Raw genomic sequence first — 25551 nt, forward strand, 5'->3', positions numbered from 1 at the left:
GCCCCCTCACGGCCCCGCCCCCGGCGCTGTTCCCGCCCTCCCGCGCGGGACGCGGCAGAGGACGCGGCGGCAGCGTGGGAAGATGGCGGCGGCCGCGGCGCGGAGCAGGTACGGGCACGGCGGGGCTGGGGCTGTCATTGTTACTGTCACTGTCATTGTCTGGCCCCGGCAGCCCTGTCTGACAGCCGGCACCCCGCGGGGGAGGAGGAGCCAGGCCGGGGGCCGCAGCCACCCCCTTCTCGCCCCCCTCGTTCGCTGGCGTTTCCCTAGCGGGGTGAGTGCGGTTGTCTCTGCAGCCTTGGCCCTGCCCTTGGCATGTGTAAGGAGCCTTGCCCTCCTTCTCCAAGCTGGAAAGGAAGATAAGGGGTTTACGTATTTTAAGAACGAGAAGCGTGTGGCCTTGTGCAGTTGTGACTCGGTTTGGCAGTGTGTAGCTGTCAGTGTGTCAGTGCGGAGCAGCAGGCGGTAGATGGGGAGCAGCTCCAGCCCCTCGGGTTATGCAATCCGGGGGGATGGCAGTGAGGAGAAGCACCTGGCCGGGCAGAGACTCCTCTGCAGGAGATATCCTCTTACGGGTTGTGCTTTTCATAGCAACCAAACAGCTTAAGGAATGCTGTTTCTCGGCCGCAGTTCTCTGTTCTTGGATAGAACACACTGTGCCCTTATTCCCCCTTCTCTCTCAAAACCTGGAGGAAACACCTTGTGCACAGAGTGTTCTGTTCTGTTACCTCTGCCCCCAGTGCTGGCAGCAGGGTGTTGTCCCTTGTCCAGAGATGGCTGAAGACACAGAGGGGCTGCAGTTAACAGGGAATTTCTTGGCAGTTCCTTCTCCATCAGCCTCCAGTCAGGTGGGAGAGGCAGGGGGTCAATATTCCAACATGCATTTGTACCCACCAAGGTCAGGCTGGCAGGAGCAGGGAAGGTGAGACTCTTATTAGCTTTGTTGTCTTTGCCTGTTTTTAGGCAGGTTTCAGAGTAAGATGGAAACTGATTTTCCAGTGTTGGACACCAAAAGCAATTTTGGTAAGAGTTTAGGGCTAGATGTTGTGTCCTTCACTGTCGGAGGAAGTACCAAGCCCCAGGTGCCCTGCCCTGCCTCAGCAGTGGGAACAACTCCTGGATGCTCCTGAAGCCAACACAACTCATTCTGTTCTGACTGCATTTTTGTATAGGCTGTTATGTAGAAAGGCTAATAAATGCCTCAAATACTAATGCTTTAGGCTGCAGTTAAGTTTTAATAACGTTTTCCATTGCTTTTTAGGATTTGAAAACTTTTCTGCTAAATTTAAGTCTAAAGCTAATTCGATTAGTTCTTTATTTCTTGAATCCCTTGGAAGTAGCCCACAGGCTCCCAGCTTACTGATGAGCAAGTGCACCTTTTATCCCAAGTGTTTTAATATGTTGTAAAACAGGCCTTGTAAGTCCACAAATTAGTCTAGGCCTGGTATGACCCAAGAGCATCAGGTGACCTCGTTGTTCATGACAAATCACAATGTGTTGCCTGTAGAACATACAGGTTCTGCAGCAGTGGGAGCACTTTTTCTGTCTTGCCAAGGAAATGACATCCTGGGAGATGATGCAGCAGTGGGGCATGTTGAGCACGTGGTTACAGGAATGTGGGGCTTGGGGAAGGTCTGTCTGTCCTGTCACGTTTGGGTTAATGCAGGGATTTTAACAGAGACCATGAAGCTGAAGGGCACAGTGAGATAGATATCCTGACACTGTTGCAATAGGGATAAGAGAAAACTTGGCTAATGCTAAAGCATTGTTACCAAGTGTGCTGACATAATGGTGTGACTTCTAGACAAGAAGCCTGTAGGTTCTTCTCTGAAATAAAGGGATCATGCCTATATGTAACTCAGAAGACGCCTGAAATTAAGTCTTTAAACTCTTAATAATCACTTCCTGAGATTGAATGGCCCCAAATGATGCAATAGCTTGTAAGCTACCGAAGTAATTGTGTCCTCCATGTATCTGATCAAGAGCAGATGAAAGGCCAGAGGGCAGATGAAGACATCCCAGCTGTGGCATTACCTGCTGAGAATGAGCAGGTTGCACAAAGATCTGGTTATTCCTAAAGGTCTGAGCCTGTTGGGGTGAGAACACTGTCCCTCTCCTCCCTGTGATCCTGTCTGACAGCAGCATGTTGCCAGGCCACAGTCAAATGCTTGTTTAAACATGCTTATTTACAGACTTGGAACAGTTCTTGTACAACTGGATGTCTTCTTGTCAGATTTATTATGAACATGAAATTAAACACTATATATTAAACACACAAAGAGTCCTGGGTGAACTCTTTCTCTATTTTGGCCAGTTCCAAGTCTGTTTTATGGATTTTCAGAGGGGCAGAACCACTCCCACTGCAATTCACCACTGGAGAGAGTGGTAAGGTAAATTCTAAAGAAGAACTGCTGTGCCTGGCAGCCTTTTACTTTTTCAGCTACACCACTTGGTCTAATAAGTGCCATTACTTCTTCATAGAATCCAAAATCCAGGATGGTAAGGTAAAAACCACAGGAACCAAAAACTACAGGAACCAAATCTCTAGACAGTTGCTGTTGTAGGAGATTCTTAAATGACACAGTTGTAGCAGCCCAGTGGAAATAGAATAATCACAAGTATTAAACAATAATTATAAAATGTACCATTCCATTTGCATTTTAGAGCTCCAAACAGGCCAAGATACATTCTGATACATGCTGTACATGCTCATAACATAAATAGTTGCCTGTAAAGGGCTATTGGCAAGATCAACAGCTACAATAGTCAGAAAAGTATCACTGTTACAGCAGCCCCAAGAGGAACATTTGTTAAGAAAAAGAAAATATAAAGAATGCATCATGCATCATTAAATAAATACCTGCAGGAGCAGCTGGATTGTTGGATTTTTCGATTTTTTTTAGGAAAGGAGTAGACCACAAGGGACTAGGCTCAGTGGAAATTTTATGATAACTTGAGTAGACTTTTCCCTCTGTTACTCAGCTGCTAAATATTAGATGGTCACTATGCTGAACTACTGAAATTTGCATTATTAGACATTTGTACTTAAGCAGCCACTTTTTATTTGTTGTATTTGCAGCTTGCTGTGCAGCTGTAACTTGCTGGTGCATAGGAACCTGTGTGTCAGAGCTGGAGTCCTGTGCAAGCAGCCTCCTTCAAGGACATTTTTCAGTGGTAAGTGATGGGTTGTAGCTACAAGTGGTTTTAAACTCAGGGTCACTCCCAATTGTGGTCTCATATTAGGAAAGATAAATTTTTTGAAATGAAAGGAGTGGGAGTCCAGCATCCAGCCAATTAATGGCATTTTCTTAGACACAAGCTTGCAACTTGTGTTTTCCACATAGTAAAAGAAGTATATTTACCTTTTTCATAAGATTTATTATGAGCTGTTGTTGTTTGTTGCTTTCAAACTTTACAAAGCCTCTGAAACTTTTTCTAGTGAAGATGATTCCTGCATAGCAAATTAAAAACCCTGAGTCATAGGTTTATTTTTCTTAATTAATTTCTTCACTTTAGTTAGTTTTCTCAGGAGTCTAGAGTTCAAAAATTATTTTTTAAAAACACAGTATAATTTACCAGAAAGATTCATGTTAGGACAGTGTTTTTACATTTTAAAAAACCAACTTAAATGAACTTGATGAGCAATAATTTGTGTACTTCCACACCTACTGAAGTGACTAACTGAGAAGGGCAACATCAAACTTATGCATATTTATAATATTCAACTGTATTACCTGCTCTGTAGTGCTGCTCTTACCAGGTGTTCACCTTGAAAAGTCTGAGAGATTCAGATTTCAGCAGTTTAACGGCCCTATGAGAAAGAAAATTTATAAATATCTTTTTATGTTTAAATTTGTACTTATAATTTTAATAGATCAGGAAATCAGAGTAGGTTTACATGAAAGGTTTAGGACTTGGTTTAAAGGGTATGTTCACTTGATGTTTCTGCAGCTGGGTAGTGCTTTGAAGATCAATATATTACTGTTTGTTTTTAAGGAATATTTGTAAACTTGTAGCATGTACATTGCCATATATTAGTATCACAAATAATAGTTTTCAATTTTGGTTTCCTTGCCAGCTGAGCTATTGGTCCCATTTTCTAAAACCATTTATTTGGGTTAACTGGCCTGTCCAAGTGCTTTGTCTGACATATCATACATGGATATTTCATTATTGAAAAATATGCTTACACAGATGAATAAAACAGCAGGGCTTTGTTGTCTATAAATCAAAGTCATTACAGAAAAAAAATTCTGGAAGCTGAGACATAATGCAAAATTGTTGATCACAAGGAAGAAAAAGTTATTTTAGTCAAAATTAGCTTTGAGCTTTGAACAAGTCAACTTTTTAGCCTGACATTTTCTAATTCATTGTTATTTTAGATTCTGATTTGGACTTAAAGGAAAGATAATTCTTCTCTAATTTTATCTCTATCCCTTATAATGGCCTCCTCTAAGTGTTTGTGTCATGTCCTTTCTGCATCTATCTGCATCAACTAGAGCACTCCTGTCCTGCCATTATTCAGTTTCCTTTCTCATCCTGAATTTTCCAGCCTTTCTGAGGGAATGTGTCTTTTTCACCTGTTCCAGAGAAGGAAACTGTTACTAATTTTATTCTCCTTTGCTGAATATACTCAGTGTTTAAGAGAGTTCTGGAAGAGGCTGGTTTTATCTCTGAGGGCTTCAGATTTAGGGTAGTATCTAAAAATGTTATTAGTACATTGACAGTCCTGCATCTTTTTCCTCTTGCCCTGCATTTGTTTCTGGTGGCTCTTGTGCCAAGGCTGAGCTCTCCACACACCCTCACACTGATTTCCAGGGAGCAGCAGTAGCATCACTAGAGAACATGATGTTCAGCTGAAATCTAAGCAGTGCCAGCTGCCTAAACTTGGATCTGTTGCCAGAATCAGTAACTAGCGTTCTTGTCTTAGAATTTGTACACTTGTGGGACAAAGGTGTGGAATTCTGTTTTGTCAGGGCAAATAAGCTTGCCAGTGCATGTTGGATGCCTTTGCAATGATAATGTTTTGGTGACCAGTTACAGAAGTGTTGTTTCATTAATGCTGGAGATGGGGAAAAGTCAACTCTTCATTTATCAACAGCTTAAATTGTGTTTGCTGTGGCTTGTGGAACACCACATGGTTTGGTCACTGTTACAGGAAGAGAAATGTTCACATGGGTGTAATCAATGTTCTCGAAACAGAAGCTGCCTCTCTCTGGATCCAAACCAGAAAAAGCTGTTCTTGCTGAGGGATTTTGGTGTGGGAATTTGTCAAATTGCTGAAATAGCTGAGCAGCTTGGCTAACTTAGAACCAACGATGTGCTGGAAGGGAGTTAAAGGCTTTAGGGCTAAAGAGTATCATTGGTATGTGTACAGATATTTCTGTTGAAATAGTGATACAAAGTTGAAAGGTTGTAGAGTCTTTGTAAATTCAAGTAAGTCTGTCTTTTTAAACATTCAGCTGATATAAATGATCCCTCTCCTTCTCTGAGCATTGTTCTTTAGGAAAGAATAATTTTTAGAATCTTAACTGTAACTGTAGTTGCTGCCTTGTTGTTTTTCTCCCCCAGAAAATATTTTTTTTTTAAAAGAAGGAAAAAAGCTGGTTTTGTTTTATGGTGCATTTGGGATATATAGCAATATTTTAAATCACAAGTATAGGAAAGAAATTATTAAAAAATATTATTTTGATAAAACAAAAGGTGGACAAGAATTACTTTTATTTGGCATCTTTTTGTAGCATCATGGTGAGTGCTTCTAATCAACTAAATTCCTTAGAACTAAAATTCTCCAGACCTCAAAACAATTGTGCTTTGTCTCTGTGTGTGCCTAGAAACAGAGTTGGTGTTGGCTGAATTCTTTTGGTTGCTAATGCATCCTTTCATAGTCAAACCCTAAGAAGCCTGACTTTGATGGAGCAAGATGAAGTTCATTGGGTTTGATTCTGGTGCATCCAAGTTAATGATTGCTGTGGAAATGACAGCAATCAGTACCAAGAATTGGTTCTGGGCTTTTCTGTCAGGTACTGACTCTTACTCATTGCTGAGAACTTCTGACTGGCTGGCAGACAGACATGAGCAGCACAGTCTAAACTGACTGAGGTCCAGACAGATTTATTTTCTCTGAAGATTTTGGAAGGGAAATGCTCCCACAGCTGTGCCTGCCCCATGCTCAGTCTGTTGCCTAGTGACCACACTGTGTCCTTTTATCTCACAGCGACTGCAAGGCTGGACTTAGGCAGGAGGAGCTTGGTAGTTATTCAGTAAATAACAGATATAATACTACACATCTCTTTGTTTCATGTGGTGACTTGTATTACAGCAGAAATGGACTTGTTTTCCTGTTACCCCACCTACTCTACAGATCATCATTTCCTTCCCTCTTCCAGTTAGCTGTACATCTGGGGATTCCCCAACTGTAGTGAAAGCTTGAATGATTGAGAAGCACAAAGCTTCACAGTAGCACAGATCGTTCCCCAGCAAATGATTATCCCACATAGTACCAATGTTCTCACAGCTGGAAATTATGATAGTGCTATCAGACACTCATTCCATGTACTTCTCCACGGGGCTTTCAGGGAGCACAGTTGATACATATTTTGGGGAGAAGAATGTTGGCAGCATGTGAGGTGGCAGGGACAGGGATGAGGTTAAAACCACAGATGACCAATTAGTGTTGGGCAGGTGAGTTACAGTAACTGCAATAACTGGAGTACTCAGGAGCATCTGTACATACCTTCTGTGTCAGATTTATTTTCTAACCCAATTTTCATCACCCCAGCTCGTATCCCTCGCTGCACAGGATTGCTTTCTCTTTACTGTGTAGCTGCTGTCTTCCCTGAAGTCTGGGATTTCCTCTCTTACAGACAGGAAGAGGCTTCACACTGCTCCAGTGGGTCAAGTCTTCCGCCTGCGGCCCTTCCACGTTCTGGTAGCTACAGGAGGAGGATATGCAGGATACAGAAAATATGAGGATTACAAGTTTAAACAGCTGGAGAAGAGGGGCATAGAGGTGCCTGTGAAGCTTGCAAGTGAATGGGAGGTAAGAAAATTGGGGCAATTTTACTTCTGCCACGTTTGATGCAAAGCTCCTTTGCTTCCATTTCAACACAGGAGTCTTGAATTTGCCTCTACTGACAACTCATGGAACTAAAGTTTCTGTCACTTCAGTAACTCATTTGGCTGAAGTCATTATACATTAGCAACTGCCAGCAACTCCTCCATCTTTTAGTGTGGCTGACACCATATGTGCTTTACAAGAAAGCTGAGATGGAATGAATGCCTGATTAATAAAAATTTATCTGTTTCTTGAATGAATATACAGCAAGATCTTTTTTTCCTAGTTTGTTTTTTTTTTTCACTTAAGTCTGTAATTCCTCTTGATCCTGAGGGATTTTTGCCTTTTCCTTTTGGATTCCAAGGAGTTGAGAAATTATTGTGGAATTGCAGGTGGTGTGTATGCTATTCATAGGCCAAACACCCATTGGAGCATTGAAGTAAATACTTCATGACTTCCTGGAACTACTGTATTGCCTTTGAAGTATTAAGTATATTGTTCAACTCCATGCTGGACAGTTTAAAATATATGTGGTGTTCTTCCAAACAGCCAGATGAGTGCCTGCTTCAGTGTCACTTCTGAAGGCAAGGAGTTAAAGATTCTAGGATTGTAAGGTTGTGTAGGAGATGCTTCAGTGTGACCTCTGGCACTCCAGTTTCTTTGCATTCCTGAGCACACTGCCGGTGTGTGAGTGATTTGGCCACATGCCTGTGGGAGACTAGGCTGGAATCCCTAAATTTCAGTAGTGACCAAAACCAGATATGATCCAGACAGTGCAGATGCTAACAGCTTAGCCTGTGATAGCTCCTGAGGAATCTGTCTGTAAATCTGTCTTCTGTATATTTTTGTCTTGCTGAAGTTTGTTTAAATGGGTTCTGATTAAAAAAAGAACTGGTAAGTGTCCACAGAATATTTATTTAACAAGGCAATGTCAACTCAATTTTGATGCTTGAAAACAAATACTCTTTTGTTATTGTTCATACTTTTTGGTATGAAATTGGGTAATTCTCTTATTGCATTTTCCTTCTTTCATTATACTGATATGCTGATTTTTTACTATTTGGTGAAGCTAAGAGCGTTGCTTTTGATGAAACAGCTTTAAAGGATCTGGTTTTTACAGTGGGGAAACACACAAAGAATTTCAAACTGATAAGCAGGGCCCCAAATGCAGCAGACCCTAGTAGGAGACACTAACAAGACATCCCACTCCTTCCTGTGTGTTTGAGGTCTGTTGAATGCTTCTGAGGGAGGGAAAGGAAGCTCAATAGTTATGAGGAAAAAGAGAAACTGTGGTCAGACATTGCAAGAAATATTCCAAACAATGAAGGATTCAAGAAAAATAAGAGCTGCATTGTTCCTTTTTATTGTAGAGTGAAGTGGGGTTTTTTTGCTGACCGATGGTTTTCCATTGTTTTGGTTTTTTGCATCAGTGGGCTCACGCTAAGGGGTGTGGGAGGGGGGGTGTTGTCTTGGTTTTAGGGCAGAATAAACCTTTGCATAGGCAAAGAGAGACCAAGTGTGATTGAATGGGCTTTGAAAGAGTAATACAGAACAAGGAGCTGGTGCATGTGCCCTGACTGCCCAGCCTGCTGCTCTGAAGTGCTGATTCCACTGCACCAGCCTCGTGTTCCTGTGGGAATGTGGACCATCTTCTACCTGCCAGCTCTGCTTCTGAGAAGACAGATACTAAAAGGCATTAACCCTGCTGAGCTGGCAGGGAAGCTCTCCCTGTAGCAGAGGTACATGCTGGGATCCTCATTGAGGTGTGCATCATTTTTGACTGAATTACAGAGCCCGTACACTTCTGGGTGGTTTTGTTTTGCTCGAGCTTCATAAAAGGATGGTGGGGGGGGAATTAATCTGGTGCAAGTCAAGTGTCCCTTAAGTTTCTCCACAGGGAAAGACAGAACCACCGTTTCTTTAGCACAGACCTTTTCTCTGTGTAATTTTCTTAGAGACATTCTGTCTCTAATAGCTTGAGCTGATTAAGGCCTTAGTGTCTCCTACTGTGAATACCAGTGGGGATCAGCTTTCATCTAATTAGATGAGGTAAAGCAGAGTGCTTGGAGGGAGACAGGTAGATGTTTATCAGATGGATGGAAGCTTATTGTTCCAAATCTTTGCTGTCACAGAACATTTCCTGGCTGGGATCTGCATGCATGGCATGCCATTCATATGCTAACTAGAAGCACTTTGCTTCTTCTTACCTGGGCACCAGGGCACTGTTGATACAGGATCAAATAATTACTGTGGGAAAACTTGGCCAGAGGGGGTGTTTGGAGGAACAGAGTGAGCAGATGAACCAGAGTTTTGAGAGTGGAACTTGTAGGTGGTCTTTTGCTCCTGTAGTTTGCTCTGTTCTGTGTAAGGAAAAAAGCAGTGTTTATTGGAGTGACTGTGCCAGGAAAGCACAGTAAACGTCTCTGAAAGTGAGCTGTAGTGTTCAAACTGCAGCTTATTGTCATGGGCCAGTTTGTAAAAACAATTCACCAAGAAAGTGTTTGAGCATAGGTTTAGGATCGGCTTCTCAGAGGTAAGAACAACAGTCTTTCCTACTGATGGCAGGAAGTGCTTGTATTTATGTAACAGAGGATACTGATTTAGTATTATGGTAAGAGGTGTGTTTCAAGTTCAGGAAAGAGCTAATAATGAGAGAATATCTGATTTTTTTTTTTTTTTTACTTCAGAAGAAATATAATCTCCAGCTGGTTTCTTATTCCTCATTTTTGCTCCCAGATTCCGATGCTTGGAGTTTTATTGGAGCTTCTATGCAATCCTTTAAAAAACCCTTGTAAAGTGGTTGAAAGTACGCAAGAAAGATGGTCAGGAAATGTTAAAACCAGTCACATTTCAACAGCATCAGATTGTGTAAAGGCTGCAATGGTGTAAATGTTTTTCTCGGTTGCCCTGGCAAATGGAACCAAATAAAACCAGTTTGGATTTGTGGGGTTTTTTTTCAATCTAAACAGTGGGAAGGCCTTTTGACTAGATGAGTGTGTTCTGTCTCCTGCAACTTCCTGTGCATCTTCCTGAGCGTCTTGCCGAGCTTATGGAGCTTTTCGGAAGCAGTTTGTGAGGCTGGAGCACACTTTCCTGCTTTGGCTGCCAGTGCCTGTGTGGGATTGTGTTCCCGCAGCCGGACACGCGGTGGGAAGCTGTGCAATGCACAGAGTCCGCATCGGTGCCTCGCTCCCCGACCAAGTCTCCTTCCCCGCTGTCCGAGCCAGCGGTTCTTTGGGAAGCTGAGCGCTGATCCCCAGGAGTGCCCCTTATCCCGCCGTGTTGCGGAGCCCTCCGCCCTCTCTTCCTTGCGTTTGTGCTGCCCTGGCCCCTCCTCCGAAGGGGCCGGGGCCCTGCGGGAAGGAGCCGCCGAGCAGCGCCAGTGGCTGGAGGCGAGGCGGGGCAGGGCCGCCGGCCCGCGCTGTTCCTTAAGGCCGGCCCGGGCCGGCACCGCCCGGAGCGAGCGGAGCGCGGCTGCCAGCGGCGGGAGGTAGGAGCGGAGCGGAGCTGCCGGGGCGCGGGATGCGGGTGCGGCCGCCTCCGCTCCCCGGCCCGGAGAAGGGGCCCCGGGGGCGGGATGGCTGCGGTGCCATTTGGGGGGGGGAAGGGGTTCGCAGTCCGCTGAACTTTGTTCACGTGTCTGAAAACTGCTTTGAAAGGAAGGGTCGGTGTCGTTTTGGCGATTGAAGGCGGGAAGCCGGGACGAAGGAGACTTCCCGGGGCATCAGGTAAGGGCTACCGGACCGCAGGGCAGATGTGCGAGGGCTGGCGGCCAAAGGGTGATTCAGTCTGGCTTGCTGGAAGTTTCAGGTGATGTTCCAAAGTCGACTCATGAGTAATCTCTGAGTAGATTTAAAGAGAATGAGTCTGCTGGACCAGCCTTATCGGAGTTCAGAGTCCCGCGGGGCGGACAGGGGGCCGAGGAGCCGCCAGAGCTTTTGCGCAGCTTCCGCCGGGTGCTGCTCTGTGGGGAGGATGTAACGCGGCTTATGCTTCCTTTAGAGATCCTGTGTGAAGCTGAGAGTTTGCTTTACTGATATCTTAAACTAAAATAATGGGGCGATAGTAGGGGCTGGTACTGGGGAGTGTTGTTCTAAACCGTTAATTGGAAATTACTACTACAACGTATTAGAAGGGTGCCATCAAATTTCATGTCACTTTGTAAAATCAAGCTTTATCCCTTGCTTCACAGAAGATCTTTGAGACTGTATAACAGAATTCAGAACCCAGTCATCCAGTTAGGCTATCCTAAAATATTTCTTTTTCTCCCTGCTCTATTTATACAAAGTAACTGAAACAGCATTGTAAAGTTAAGGGAAAGCAATAAAAAGGTTTTCTCCTAATACACGAAGAGAAAACGTATAGAAAGGCTTTTTCAAATGAGAAGTAAACCATTTCAGACAGTACGGGTAGATGCAGCCGAGCACGATACGTTTCGTTCGGCAGCGCTGGGCAATCGCGGACGGTCCCGTTGGCAAACTCCTCTCCCGGGAGAGCTGCCCGAAGGCGCTGCCGGCAATCCCGTGGCCTTGGCAGACGCTCAGCCTCGCTCAGGTTTCCGAGCGGCATCGGGGCGGTTCTGTTGTGCTCTCGGAGTCCGGGAGCTCCTGCCTGGGTGTGGAGTTTGTTCTGCCGGGCGGCCTGCGGAGAAGGTGGGGTGGGAGCAGGGAAAGTTCCTGCTGGGAAAGGAACGGGACCTTTAACAGCGGTCACCGAGTACCTCGCCCCTGAGTGCAGGACCGTAGTTCTTGCTGGCACTTGAGTACAGCTCTGGGATGCGTTCAGTGCATTTTTTAAACAGTAGTTCTGTGACCAAATGTAGAAAGTTTGACCAGAGGGCTTTGAGCACTGACCAGCACATTCCAAGCCTAATGATTCATGCTTACGGTTTAAAACCGAGGCTGCAGGTTTGCAGTTCAGTTGCATATTAGTCTTCCTTGCAACTGCCTTGCTGTGTCTTTTTAAAACTTGAGAGAAGGATTTGAGTAGTTCACTATTTGACAAGAAATTAAAAGAGGTCACTGGATTTGATGCTTATTTGAGCTGACAGAGTAGAAGCTGTGGCATAGTTGGCAGATTAGCAGTTCTCTATGAGATAATTCTCTATGGAATCATACCTGCTGCTAACTGCTGCTTTATTTGCCCAGTGTGGATTCCAGGCGAGTTCAGACAGGTGAGGGGGTTTGGGAATGGTCTGCAACCCCTACAAACCAAACATTTTAAAGATTTTTGTCTAAGCTGACACAGGCTGTGGGCACTGCCTGCATCCCAAGAGGTCCAACTGTTGAGATGCCAGTATATGAGTTCCTCTGTCATGAGCTGTCTGATGAGCAGTTCTTGTTCCTTTCCCCATGGAAAGCAGGTAAATTCAGGGTGGATTTTTCATTTCAGCCTTCTTACACTGTAGGAAATGAATGTTACTTCTGGGGCAGCCACAGCAGGCATGTCAGCACCTTAGCAGCACTCAGATATTGGCATCCTGTTGAATGTAATGAGGGGAGTAGAACAGAACTTAAGAGAAACTTCTTATTCAGCTGCACACAGTTTATTTAGGAGGTGGAGAAAAAAAACTTGTAACACTCATATTTTTCCCTTCCTGGAGAGGAATATCTCTTGCCCCACGTTTTTTGTTTTGGACTGAAGGGTGGTATTACCCCCTTCATCAGGCTGTAGAACATTTCAGTGTCTGGGTTTTTTTAGGGAGCAGGTCAGCTGTTTATCTGGGTACATGCTTCCATAGAATCATGGTTACTCAGCTGAGAATATAATAATTCCTTAATAGTTTTTTGAGGGATAAAATTGATTTTTACTGGAAGAGCTTGTGGGTTACCTCCCTTATCCTGAAGGGAAGAGCACTGAAGTAGATGTGATAAGATGTGTTTGCTCTCTCTCTGCAAGGGTGAAGGTTGCACAGGAGGCGATGGGATGGGGAGCAGGGCTCCACCCTGGCTGCAGGAGCTGCTGGGCTGGGTGCTCTGCTGCTCCTGCCCAGCTCCAAACCAATTCTCTCCCCACAGTTCTGTGAACACACTTTTTCAGTATGAACAATAATTTTGTCTTGGTCAGATGAAGTTTCTTTTGAAACAATGTTGTCAATTTAGGTGGTTGCTGTTTAAAATTAAGTATTTACTAATTTCTAATGTTCCCAAAGTAGCTCCCTTGTGCTCCTTGTTGCTTTTCTTTGAATTTTGATAGGATTTTGGCTAACTGCTTTCAGCATTTTACTACACAGATGGCATAGTTTTTGTTGTGTAGGAGTTTCTTGTGCCAGCCAGAGAAAGACTAAATGATATTTTAAATAGGAAAACAAAAAGAGTTGGCACAAGACTCAGGGAGGAAGGAGTATTTTTGAGTGCTTTCACTGATCTTAAATTTCCCTTCTTTCAGTTAGCTGGGTTTCTTTTTTAATTTGCAGTTAAAATTCAGCTTGAATAATGTGCACAGAGGTTCTTGGAACTTCTTGACACACAGAATACCATATAGGAGTTTTCTACCCGAGAAAAATATTCTAAAGCAGGATCTCCAGAGGTGTTTCTAGGGAGTATCTGTAATATCTGGAGTTGAAGGCCAATCAAAATACACAATTACTGCTTGAATATTTTCTTTTTGAGGCCTGGCTGGGATGCCATTTGCTAGTTAATTCTAGCTTTTCCTGCTGGTCCTCCCACTCCTCCTGCCTTATCCCTATTACAATACAAGCCCTTCCCTCAAGCAGAGCAACAGTGCTCTTTTTCATCTACTCTGTTAGCCACAGTTTTCACGGTGCTTAGAAGGCTTTGGAAACAAGGAGGGTTTTTTTTTGTTTTGTTTTGAACCCAAATTTAGCAGAAAGCAGAAGTGAAATGGAACCACTAGATAGTCAGCCCTGAAACTGTTCTGAGTTTAATCTTGTTTAATCTTGAGGGGAGATGTAGCTATCTGACTGCCAGTTCTTGAAGCAGGACTCCCTTAACAATCCAAACCCAGCCACAGGAGATTAAGAAAAATCTATGAGGTGTGTTCTGTAGGATTAAAGAGGGAAATTTCCCTGTATATTGAGAATGCTTAGATAGAAACAGTGCAGCCTTTGGTCTTCAAAAAACGAACCAGCTACCAAACAGTTTCCTACTGTTTTGTATTTTAGTTCTACTGGACATAAAAACTGTGACAGTACTGAAAGTCATGTAATAGATACATAACACTTCTTTTATACCCAATTCTCAAGCTGGCCCTAAAACTGGCTTTTTTTGTATGTATCTGGTTATTTGTAGAAGAATGTCCATTACCTGTTCCCTTAAACTGAGTGTTTTTAGATGGAAGGAGATTGCTGCAGATGGATGTTTGTGTCTGGCAAGAGCTGTAAAATAGAAAGACATTCCATTCCGTTCTGTTTTGCTCTTTACAAGCTGGACACTAAGAGCAGGGAAGTATTTTTGGTGCCCAAGAGTCCAGAACTCTTAGCAGCAGCTGCTGCACTGCAGAATTGAAGCTGGGAGTTATCTCCTCCTCCTCCTCCTCTCCGCCCCACTCCTCCTCCCAGCCTTGCATTCAGGCTGGTGCTGGGATGAGCTGTGCAAGGCCAGCTGGCTGCTCCTCTCACTAGAGCATTGCTGCCCAGCAGCCTGGGACAGACTGCAGGGTGTTTTTGGGGAACTGGGCTTCAATGGCCACCCGGACTAGCAAGAAGCAAGGACTGCTCATATGGACAGCTCATTTTTATCGTGTGCAGAGTCGGCTTTGTAGTGGGATGTTGAAATATGACACAACGCCTGTTTGTTTGCAATAGCTGCAACTCTCGTAGCAGAGATTGAAGTGGGAAACAGGGAATCCAGAGACAAACCAGCGGGGGATTTAGGAACTGTGACGCCGTGTCCTCTCTCCTATACCGGAGCAAGCAAAGGAAAGAGAGGTAGAGGAAAAAAGACTGAGCCTTGCAACAGCCGTCACCCTGACGATGTGTCAGTCAAACACCCTGCAGGGACCAGAGCTCCACACAGGGAAATGGTGAGATGCTACAAAGCTTTATCTAACCCTCCACCCTCTTGCTACAACCTCCGCAAAGTTAAAATTCATGTCCGGAGGCTGCGTTCAGGGAACGGCGGCAGCAGCAGCTGTGCCGGGGACCAGCACCCACAGCTGGAGAGTCCAGGCCCAGCTGGCTCTGCTGGTGGGACACCAAGTAGGAGAACTCGTTTCAGGTACTGTTCAGTATTTTCTGCTTTGCAGAATGGTGACTGAAGCGGGAGGGAGGCCGGGAGGGTTTCTGGGCAGAAGGAGCGGGAGCCATCTGCGAAGCTTTTGTTTGGCCTAATTACTATAAAGCTCCTTATACATTGTATTGGCAGAGAAGGGCATGCTGTTCCATGACAAGGGGAATGGGGAAGCTTTCATTCCTTTCCCTTCTACTCTCTATCACTAGGAGAATGGAAAAATTAGTTGAGGGGCCGCTCTGAAACCAGGCCAAGGCAGTGAGAAGCCCGAGGGCTCCAACGCGATGCAGCTCTGCAGGGATTGGTCCAGGAGCGACTGCAGTGAAGGGGGGGAGAGCAGCAGGAGGGGGAGAACGGGACCCAACCCGGCTCCTGGCCCGCCAGCCCTTGCAGGCTGCTGCTGGTAGGGATGGAAGGGAGAATGTAAAGTGTCCCTTCCCATTCCCATGCTGAGTCGGTCCTACCTCCTGCTGAGAATCCTGCATTAACTCTGCTAAGACAGCACTTCTGCTCAGGGTTCTTTTTCCCTGTTGCATTAAGATGCACAGATCATTCTCTATTTATTAGTTCTTCAGGGGAAAGAAGTTGAGTTCACTGCTGAAAAAACATCTCTGAACCAAAAGCACCATCTTGTATCCCGAAGTGGTGACAATTATACCTGTCTGCCTGATATTTTAATTCTGATCCAAGTTTTGAAAAGAACGAGTTGGCAAGAAAATTTCCTTTGAAATTCTCAGCTTCTTTCCATCTTAGAAAGATATATACAGTATTTTGTGTCATTATTTCATGTCACAGGATCCCTTGAGAGAGCGAGCTGTTGGGAGCAGCCAGACTGTGCCGCTTCAGTTTGTGTGCTCACCTCACTCTGTCCTGGTTGCAGCACAGTCTCCTAGCCAGGAGTTCAGTCAGTCATTTCAATAGTTTGCCCTCAGGTAGACAGATTTCCATTTGATAATGTGACCTTGGAAATGCCAGTGGTTTTTTCATGAGTAGAAACCAAAGAATAAATGGGGACCTGAAGGGTTTTGCATCCAGACCTCCTGCAAGGGTGTGAACTGAGGCCCTTAATGTCTGTCCTCTGCTAAGAAGCTGAGCAGCTTTTCCCTGTGAGAGTTAGGTCAACTTCTCCCCATGGCTGCTTGTGCAAAATGAGGTCTCTCTGAGTCAGGACATCCATGTACCAAAAAAAATCAGAGATGCAGCTGGTTATGAGGCAGGGGAGTTGATTATTGGGCTATGGAGACTAGATTGTTGTGCCCTAGTAGAAATATTGGCTTTGACCACATGTTCCCTATACAGAACCAGGATACTCAATGAAAGCTCTAAGACCTGGAAACTGGTCTTACCTCTAATTCTTGAGAGTGTCATTCATAAAACATGACCTATGAGGGTGAACACCATTATTTGGATGGAAGACTTTTATTTTTTAGATAAACTGTTCTTCTATTTTGGGAAGGGGAAGAACTGATCAAAGTAAAGGAATAAAAGTCTTGTAGTATCAAAGATTAAGAAACATTCAGCAGGAATAACTCAGCCAGCTGTTAGAAGCTGGTGGCTCTGCAGCTGAGATGCCTGACCCTCTGATGTTGTGTATGTAATCTTTCAGGTTGCAATTCCCCCAGCTGGCCCTGAGGCGGAGGTTGGGCCAGCTGAGCTGTATGTCTAGGCCTGCTCTGAAACTCCGTTCTTGGCCTCTGACTATTCTCTATTACCTTCTGCCTTTCGGTGCTCTTAAACCCTTGACCAGAGTGGGATGGAGGCCTATGAGCAGGGTAAGTGTGAGCATCTCTTGGGAGCTGTGTCCTGGAGGAGCTGGCAGCAGCTGGGGGGAGAGCTGCTGCATGCAGGACAGCCTGGTGATCACTGCTGTGAGAGCAGAGGTGCAATTCCTGCTTCTGTTTAGTTCTTGCTGTGGTTGTGTTGATCAATTGCCTCACAGACAAGTGACTTTTTAAGGAGCAGAGAATTACTTTGTCCCCTAAGAGTCAGGGAAAGTAAACAGAAACTTCTGAAGGAATTCAGTCACCTCACAGTATCAGGGCTAGGACAAGGAAGACCAAACCTTTTGGCAAGTTCCTTTTCCTGGTCCTGTTGAACTGCTCTCTTGTTTTTTGTTATTTTCGCATCAAGAGGGTTTGTTCCTCAAGTTCATTGAGCATTTGTAGTCCAGCATGTCCAAATGATACACAAATCTCTGCTCTGACACTGTTGAGAGCAGGGTATGGGATGCCTTGCACATAGTAATTCTCCCCACAAATCATGCAATTTCAGAATCCAACAAGCAAGTAAGTATTTTGATTGCAAACAGGAACAAAATTGCCATTCTTAAGCCTATTTCATTGAACATCTGTTCTGTTTGATCCCATCAGCTTGAAAACCAGGCTCCATTGAGGAGAAAGGGCTGCCAGGAAATACTGCTTATGACAATTGGTGTGATTTTATAGTTGTATGTACATTTTCGGTGTTGGTGGAAAACAGCAAAGTTAATTTTTAGAAACTAATACAGTATAGGGCATGTCAACTAAAATGGCAACATTTTTTTCTTCAGTATTTCAGTTTATATAACCTAAAGCACTGTTCATTTAGAAGGTTTTATCTGAAGTAAGATTAGGTTGGTACTTCCTTTCTGAAATATCCCTGTATGTACACACGATGGTGATTTGTAAGTGAAATCTTAATTTGCTGTATTTGGTATGATGGAGCCAGTGCATACTTCTGCTTGTGTTTATGGCTGTGTTTTGCAAGACTTAATCATGAAGGATATGATTGAGAACAAATGACTCTCACTAAGAAAAATCCCTAGGTTTAGCTGCAAGTTGAATGTAGCTGTTCAAAAACACCAGTCAGCAGATCACCACTTCCTTTGCAAAACTGGTTTCAGAGTGTTCAGTTCCCTTGGTCCATATTCCCCAGCTTCCCCCAGTTACATCATAGCCATGTGAGCTTCCTGGCTGACAGCAAGTACCACAAACCCCAGAAGAGCTGTCTGCTGGAATTATCAACAGAAAGATGTTGTCATCTCTCCACTTCCATCAACAGCAGATACCTCTTGCCAACCTTGTTTCACTTGTTTTCCTTGCTAAAACCTGGGTTTTGGTGCAAGTCCAAAGGTGTATTTCTACAGAAATAAAGGCACTTAATATTCTTGCAATTAGCAGCTCCCATTGGTTGTGAGAGAAAGAGTAAGGCTGGTGTAAGTTTATATCTGTGTAGCTGCATTCAGTGGGTATATTTCTTTGATGGTACTCGTGTCATTAGAGCCTACAACACACAGTACTGGGTGTGGGAAGCACCCTCAGTAGCAGCTGCATCTGAGGAACATGTCATCCAACAGTGAGAAGTTATTTTCCAGTCAACTTTCATTTAGTTATTCACAAAAATTTATGCATTGGTAATGTTAAGCCTTTCTGATGAGTTTTCTACTAGAGTACGTGCAATGTCTCTTTTTTCTGTAAGCCTCACATTGGGCAGTTTGCAGTAACTTCAGTGTGGAGCTTCAGCCTGCAAGGGAGTGGAAATTCTGGCTTCACTTTAAAGTTATATTTTCATCCTGTCTCTTGTCTACTCTCGCCAGAATGCAGGGAATGAGGATGAAGTGCAGTGTAAATTTTTTGCTGCCTTAAAGGCTACATGAACTCAAGGGAGGGGTTTGCAGGAACAGTTTGATACTTCCTGTGTTCTGGGGAGAAGTAAGGAAGCCATCAGCGGGGAGAACACTGACCTGCTGCCATTCTCCCTCCCTTCAGGTTGCGCTGTACAAGTCGGTCCCAACGCGGCTGCTCTCGCGAGCCTGGGGCCGCCTGAACCAGGTGGAGCTGCCCACGTGGCTGCGGAAGCCGGTGTACAGCCTGTACATCTGGACCTTCGGGGTGAACATGAAGGAGGCAGCTGTGGAGGATCTGCACCACTACAGGAACCTCAGCGAGTTCTTCCGCAGGAAGCTGAAACCGCAGGCGCGGCCGGTGTGCGGTGTGCACAGCGTGGTGAGTGAAAGGAAGGGAGGGATTCACTCTGCACTGCTTCCTCAGCCCCCAGGGGAATGGCACTGCTTCATCAGGAATTCATCAACTGCTAACTGTTTCCATTTTTTCTCTTTGCTGTAGATTAGTCCCTCTGATGGAAAGATCCTTAATTTTGGACAAGTAAAAAATTGTGAAGTGGAGCAAGTAAAAGGGGTTACTTATTCTCTGGAATCTTTCTTGGGACCCCGCATCTCCACAGAGGAAATGCATTTTAACCAGGGTGAGTTCTGTGTCAGTTCTGCATTTATTCTGCCGTGCCCTTTCAGTGTTCTCAGAAATCATAAGGGAGATGAAAAAAAGTAACATTTTCTTGCATTGTCAGGAACAAAAACAGCTGTGATTTTTGGTTCATTTTATTTGCGGGTAACCATGTCGCTGTTCTAGATCTTCTCTTTCTCACCAGTGGCTTTATACAGTCATGCCTGGCTCATTCTGATTATCTGAACTGAGCTGCTTGGTTCCTACACTTGACTCCAAGATCTGTTGCTATACCATAGCTGCAGCACGCCTGCTGTCACACTGAAATGGGCCCAAGCAGTGGCTAGCAAAAACTGGATAAGCTACTCCTTAACAAGATCCATGCTCAAGCACTACCCCTCTAATGACTTAAAGGACTCTACAAATTCTGTTCTTAAAGGACAGCTTTAATAAAAATTCTGTTGTACTGGATTTCAGTTTCTGCTGTTTTGCTTAGGGAAGGGCAAACTCCAGAAGAAAATTTTTCACTGTGATTGAAACAATCCATGATCTAATTTTCTTGTAAAGGGAAAGGAACATTTGGAAATATTGGATTTCTGCATGAAATCTTTGTTTTTGTAGTCTCACCAATCCACGTGAGCTGCATTTAATCCTCTGCTATTGCACTGGCTCTAACACAGACTGCCTGGCTAAGGCAGACGACTTCAGCAGGAATATCTTTAACCCCTTCCTTTCCCTTCTTTTTCTGCAGCCCCACCTGATAACTCTTTTCAGAAACAACTGGTCACAAAGGAGGGGAATGAGCTCTACCACTGTGTAATTTACCTTGCACCAGGGGATTATCACTGCTTCCACTCGCCCACGGACTGGACAGTGTCACACCGACGGCATTTCCCAGGTTGGTTTCTGCTCCCAGGAAACAGCTGCAGAGCAGTTACAGAGGGAAGCACTGCTATGGGCCTCTGCAGAATGAGACACACCAGTGCAGAAGTTGTACAGTAACATGACAGACAATAGCAGAAAAGTGATTTGTCTCAAACAGTAATGAGTTTTGTAGCTGTATGGTTTACCAGAGCAAATCATATGAAAATGGTGAAAACAGTAATATTGTATTCAAACTGTTTGAGTTCTTTGAAGTACCCCTTGATTCAAGCTGAGCTGATTTGTTCCCAAACACTGTTTATTCAGTTTGCACCTGAAATATAGATAGTTCTGCAGATCACACCAAACAGTAGCCTAAAGTATGATCTCTGCTTGTGCTTGGCAAAGAAAATGCAACTGAACAGTTACACTACTGGAGGTGGGATTGGATGTTCTTGCAGATAAAAACATTTTACTTCTTGGTATCTAGCAAAACCCCAAGTATTTGGATTTGGTTTCAAACACCATGAGAGAGAGACTGACCCACCACATCCATCCTTCTGTGACCCCTTTGTTTTCAGCACAGACTTCTCTTTCATTTGCTCTGCCTGGCACTTGCCTCTCTTCCTACAAATAACTGACAGAGCTGTTTACTGGATCAGCTCCAGTTACACTGAAAACACCATCTGAGTGGCATTACAATATTGCTACAAACCAGACAACCTAACCTGAATATTTTCTCACTTCTTCAGGCTCTCTGATGTCTGTCAATCCTGGAGTTGCTCGCTGGATCAAGGAACTGTTCTGCCACAATGAACGGGTTGTCCTTACAGGTGACTGGAAACATGGCTTCTTCTCATTAACAGCTGTAGGAGCAACAAATGTGGGCTCCATCCGCATCTACTTTGACCAGGTGAGCAGGATCATAGCAGGCACCTTTCTGTTAATGGTTGAGGTTGGTGCAGCATAACAAAATAAAAAAAATAAATCTTATTACCCTGAAATTAGGGTGTTTCACAGTGCTGATGTTCTAAGACTGATTGTCTCCAATACAGACAATTTTAAAATATTCCTATTGCACCTTTGAACTGTGAGTTCATGGAAAATGCATGAGTGTGTACAGTCCACAGCTATGATCATGAATGAATACAGAGCACTGAAATCCTCCAGTAAATCCTTCTCTTCTTCCTTCTCTGTACAGGACTTGCACACCAACAGTCCAAGTTACTCTAAAGGTTCCTACAATGACTTCAGCTTCATATCCAACAACAACAAGGAGGGAATCCCCATGAGGAAAGGGGAACATTTAGGGGAATTTAACTTAGGTTCTACGATCGTACTAATCTTTGAGGCACCCAAGGACTTCAGATTCAACCTCAAAGCTGGACAGAAAATCCGCTTTGGAGAAGCACTGGGCTCTCTATAGGAACTGTCTCAGCAAGAAGATTTTCTATAAAAAGGGACTCTTTTCACACCACTGAGTGTTTCACTTATCAAGTTTGTATCACTCAGCAGGACCTGGGTGAGGAGGAAGAAAGATGTCACTGCTGCATTAAACTTGAAAGTATTTGGTCTACATTTACCTGCTGCTGAATGTAGAAACTGAATTGAATGATCATGGATGTATTGGGTACAGCTGCCTTTAAAGATGTTGCCCATGGTGGTTTCACCCTGTGCCTGTAGTCTTTCATGTTCTCCCCTGAATGTGCCACAGGATAATTATGTTCTTAGAGCCTCTAAGTCCCTTTTAAGCCTTCCTAGGCAGGTGCAGTAGGAAAGGGTGGAGGTAGAGATTACCTGTATTTAAAGGGACACTGACAGGCTGAGTCAGACCTTGTACCTTGTATCTACAGAATCTGTTTTTCAGACCTTGAGTAAAATTATATTCTCGTATTTATTTTATTCTAAGACGCTCCACCCAAATTGCTAAATAAAAGCAGTCTCTGAATGCACAGACAGGCAAATAGTGAAATTTGCTGGTGTGGCTTCATGGCCCAAACAAAGCAAAATGTACAACAGTCAGTCAGTACAATGAGTGACACTTATCCCTCATCCTGAGTTTTGTACTGTTAGACAATTTTAGTTCTTTTGTCTGACATTGTTGCTTTAAAAATGGGCTTTGCACTGTATTTTAAACCTGAAAACAGTGTCTACATTCCAGACAACAGAACTTGTCATCTTGCAATTTTTTTTTTTTTTTTTAAGACAGACAAAACTGTGTGTCCTCTTCCTAATCCATGGTTTTATTTTGCTATTCCAGGCCTTAAAGTTTTTGTCTTTATGAAAGACAGTTAACTTCACCTCTTGGATTAAGGAGTTAGAAGACACAGGGCATATTTTGCTGGGTGATGTGATGGCAACTAAAGTATGCTTTTCCTTTCTGCTATGTATCTTGTTACTTTGTCACTAAATTCTTGAAGAATTAGTTCCTCTGTTAAAGGACAGCTTCAGCTACTTCAGGACCAATTTTTATTGTACAGAGTGAAATGCCCTATGCACTGACTGTGTTTAAGATATTTATGGCTCTTTAAAGAAATCCCCTGTTGCTTCCCAGGTGCAAATCTGGCCCTCCCTTGACTGGGCAACAACTTAATCTTATTCAAAATACAAAACAAAAAAACCACACTGGCTCTGACTTGTACCCTCATACTTAATGCTAGGAATGTGCTGGGGGCTGAAATCCACTGTAAAATTTTAAAGCCTCTTTGTGACTTCACATCAAGAACAGTTAAAATCTAACACCTTGGATCTACTGCATGTGGCACTGACAAAAACCACTGCCAAAGTGAAGAGGAATTGAGTTTTAAAGCAATGTATAAATTGTTTTTTGAGAATAAACTGTTTCAAGTCCCAGCACTCAAACATGATTTTGCTATCCAGAGCTTGTTGGAGTGGACACGCTTATGAAACCTGCCTTTGTGCTTTCTGAAAGATTTCTCCTACTACTTCCTTGCTTGAGCTACTTTTCTGCTACTTCAAGGAGATGACAGGCTTTGATGAGCTCTGACCTCCTAAAGAAACCTTTCTTTGTATGCACTGCAGAAAATAGAATCTAATTTTGTTGTACAAATGTCCAGTTTGCCAAGTCCTGTATGCTTAGCTTGTCATCGGGAAGGAAGGGACGATAAATTGCCTCTAAGTGTTGCAGCCAGGCATGAGTCAGATGAGGGTGGCTGTTTGGGTGACAAGCAGGAGAAAATTCATTTGGCTCCAGGAGTCAGTGTTTCCTCACACAGGGAGGAGTTTGAAAGCTTGAAGTGGCTCTCAGCCACCTATCTTGTTTTAAGTTCTTGGTCTTAGCAAGTTTACTCCTGCAGCAGCATAGTACCAGATACAAGTCTTTTTAAACCTTTGAGAGTGAGAAAAGAGTAAGGCAAATATCAGCTCCAAGAGGATAAAGTTAGGGTGAGCTTTTTGATTAAACTTCAGTGTCATGTTAACAAGAGAAATAAAATTTGTTCCAGTGGATGAGAGAAAAAGACAACTGAATCTTTTCCTTCTTTTCCACTGGGGTCTATGACATCCAGACAGAGCCAAAGGAAGTTTAAGCTTTAATTTCTTCCTACTCAGCAGCATCATCCATAGTATCTGAAGGTACATATTAGCCTAGTGATGGAGGATGGGTTGCTTGATGTTTGCTTTATTAGAAATCTCAGAAGGAAGAGAGGATTCAGCATGCAAGTGGCTGTTGTTATGATGGTTTAAATACTGTGCAGAGCGAGCTAATAAACCAACATTGCTTGTGATGCAGGGGCCAGCAATGCACCCCAGGAGTGAAAAAGTTCCTCGAGGGTACTGATAATGCTGTGAATTTCTCCTGCACGGAGAATCCATTTAATTCAACTGTATCAGTAGCACGGTATTTTTGTATGTCAAAGTGTATGACTTACTGACATGAACTCATTTAATTGCAAACATTTTGAAATAAAGAGTCTTATCTGTGTTGCTTATCTTTGTGGCATGACAGGTAACCTAAACTAAGTGTTGCCAGTACAGCACAAGGTAGGATGTAGCTCCAGTTTGGTTTTGATCAGCTACAGTAACAATAAAAAAAGCAAAATTATTTTCATTTAATTTATCAAATATAAATTCCATACATAGAACTAAGTGAATGGATACATCTCTTCCATTGTCCCCTGCTATGAAAGGGGCAAAAAGTCCTACCCCTGAGCTGGGAAGTTGGAGATCCTACAGATCCAGGGCAAGCTGGATATCTCGCAGGCGGGCAAGCAGGGCCTGCACGTGATGTCTCTCAGCCAGCTGTGCTGTGGTGAGGGTGCTGATCCTCACCTGCAGCTGCAAGGGAACACAAGTACATCAGCATCAACAGAAGTTTGTACAGTCAGACAATATTTAGCTCCAGCAGCTTTTGTATTATCTCACTTGAGGGCCAGTATGTAGCAGATTGTGTCACTCAGGAACAGCTCAGAGGTACCAGTACCAAACCTGGCTGTGTGAACCTGGGGCAGGACCAGTCTGCACACAGGGAATTGTCTTGAGAAATTGCAGAAAAATTTTGAGATTGAGTCTATGAAAGTTTGATCCATAGCCTGGAAATAGCTTCAGAAAGGTCTACTGGAGCAGGAGTTACACTTCTGAACAAACAGGAAGAGGCATCTACACAGACTCTTCTGCTCCTCAGCCTACTTCTGACTACAAATTTCCCTTACTACACAATTTCTCACAGCTACCATCAGCCTTTAGGCTAAGTGCATAGCACAGTGATAATCACTTCAGTAGCTTCAATTTAAATGCTGTTTACACACCTGACCCAATTCTTCCTGAATTCCTTGCACAGCATCTTGGGCTCCTGGTTGCGTGCTCATTTCCAGCCACTGCTGCAGAATCTGTGCCTGCTGCTGACAGCACCTGATAAAATGGATTAGAAGGATTCTTATCCAAATTAAGAGCTCAACAGTCTAAGCCAACTTAGACTTGCAATTGATACTTGCAATAAGACCCATATTTTTGTCTCAAACCAGTCAATGGTTAAAATCTTCTTTAAAAGGTAAAAAAACCCAAAAACCAGAAAACCCAAAAGATGCTAGAAAGCAGAGGAATCTGAAAACTGTCATCTCCACCTCCTGCTTCTAGCCCCTGACTTCCTCTTTTCCTGACATTCAAATTGCCCCCAAGCCCCATTTCTTTTGAGCATTTCTGATTTCTTGTTCTAGTAGAGCAGTTATCAAATACCAGCCATATTTAATTTTTTTAATTGAAAGCT

The 25551-nt window shown here is 43.8% G+C and overlaps 2 protein-coding genes across 5 annotated transcripts in view; one reads left to right on the forward strand and one right to left on the reverse strand.

Moving 5' to 3' along the window:
* The first annotated feature begins 45 nt into the window (after window positions 1–45).
* PISD (phosphatidylserine decarboxylase) lies at window positions 46–24245 on the forward strand. Of its 4 annotated transcripts, XM_084216965.1 has the most exons (9): window positions 10533–10547; window positions 10717–10785; window positions 14823–15234; window positions 16853–17018; window positions 18993–19229; window positions 19350–19488; window positions 20218–20364; window positions 21080–21240; window positions 21529–24245. In XM_084216965.1, exons 3-9 carry the CDS (start codon window positions 15038–15040, stop codon window positions 21751–21753), a joined length of 1272 nt encoding a protein of 423 aa, XP_084073091.1. In that variant the 5' UTR covers window positions 10533–10547; window positions 10717–10785; window positions 14823–15037; the 3' UTR covers window positions 21754–24245. The 4 variants fall into 4 exon arrangements, with proteins under 4 accessions (XP_084073089.1, XP_084073088.1, XP_084073090.1 ...); XM_084216963.1 differs by lacking the exons at window positions 10533–10547; window positions 10717–10785; window positions 14823–15234; window positions 16853–17018 and adding exons at window positions 46–108; window positions 3080–3174; window positions 6867–7042; XM_084216962.1 differs by lacking the exons at window positions 10533–10547; window positions 10717–10785 and adding an exon at window positions 6939–7042.
* SFI1 (SFI1 centrin binding protein) overlaps window positions 21143–25551 on the reverse strand; it is a 28401-nt gene continuing 23992 nt past the window's right edge. Inside the window, exons 29-31 of the mRNA XM_084216961.1 lie at window positions 25094–25196; window positions 24492–24623; window positions 21143–21267 (exon numbers count right to left, since the gene is read on the reverse strand). Coding sequence (XP_084073087.1) covers window positions 24516–24623; window positions 25094–25196 — 211 coding nt within the window. The 3' untranslated portion in view covers window positions 21143–21267; window positions 24492–24515. The remainder of the gene's footprint in view (window positions 21268–24491; window positions 24624–25093; window positions 25197–25551) is intronic.

Source organism: Fringilla coelebs (genome assembly GCF_963513975.1).
Source record: "Fringilla coelebs genome assembly, chromosome: 17".
Lineage (NCBI taxonomy): Eukaryota > Metazoa > Chordata > Aves > Passeriformes > Fringillidae > Fringilla > Fringilla coelebs.

Coding starts and splice junctions, on each gene's coding strand:
- PISD (XM_084216962.1), top strand. Junction 19,230..19,349: donor TGTGCGGTGTGCACAGCGTG/GTGAGTGAAAGG, acceptor TCTTTGCTGTAG/ATTAGTCCCTCTGATGGAAA. Junction 21,241..21,528: donor TCCGCATCTACTTTGACCAG/GTGAGCAGGATC, acceptor TTCTCTGTACAG/GACTTGCACACCAACAGTCC.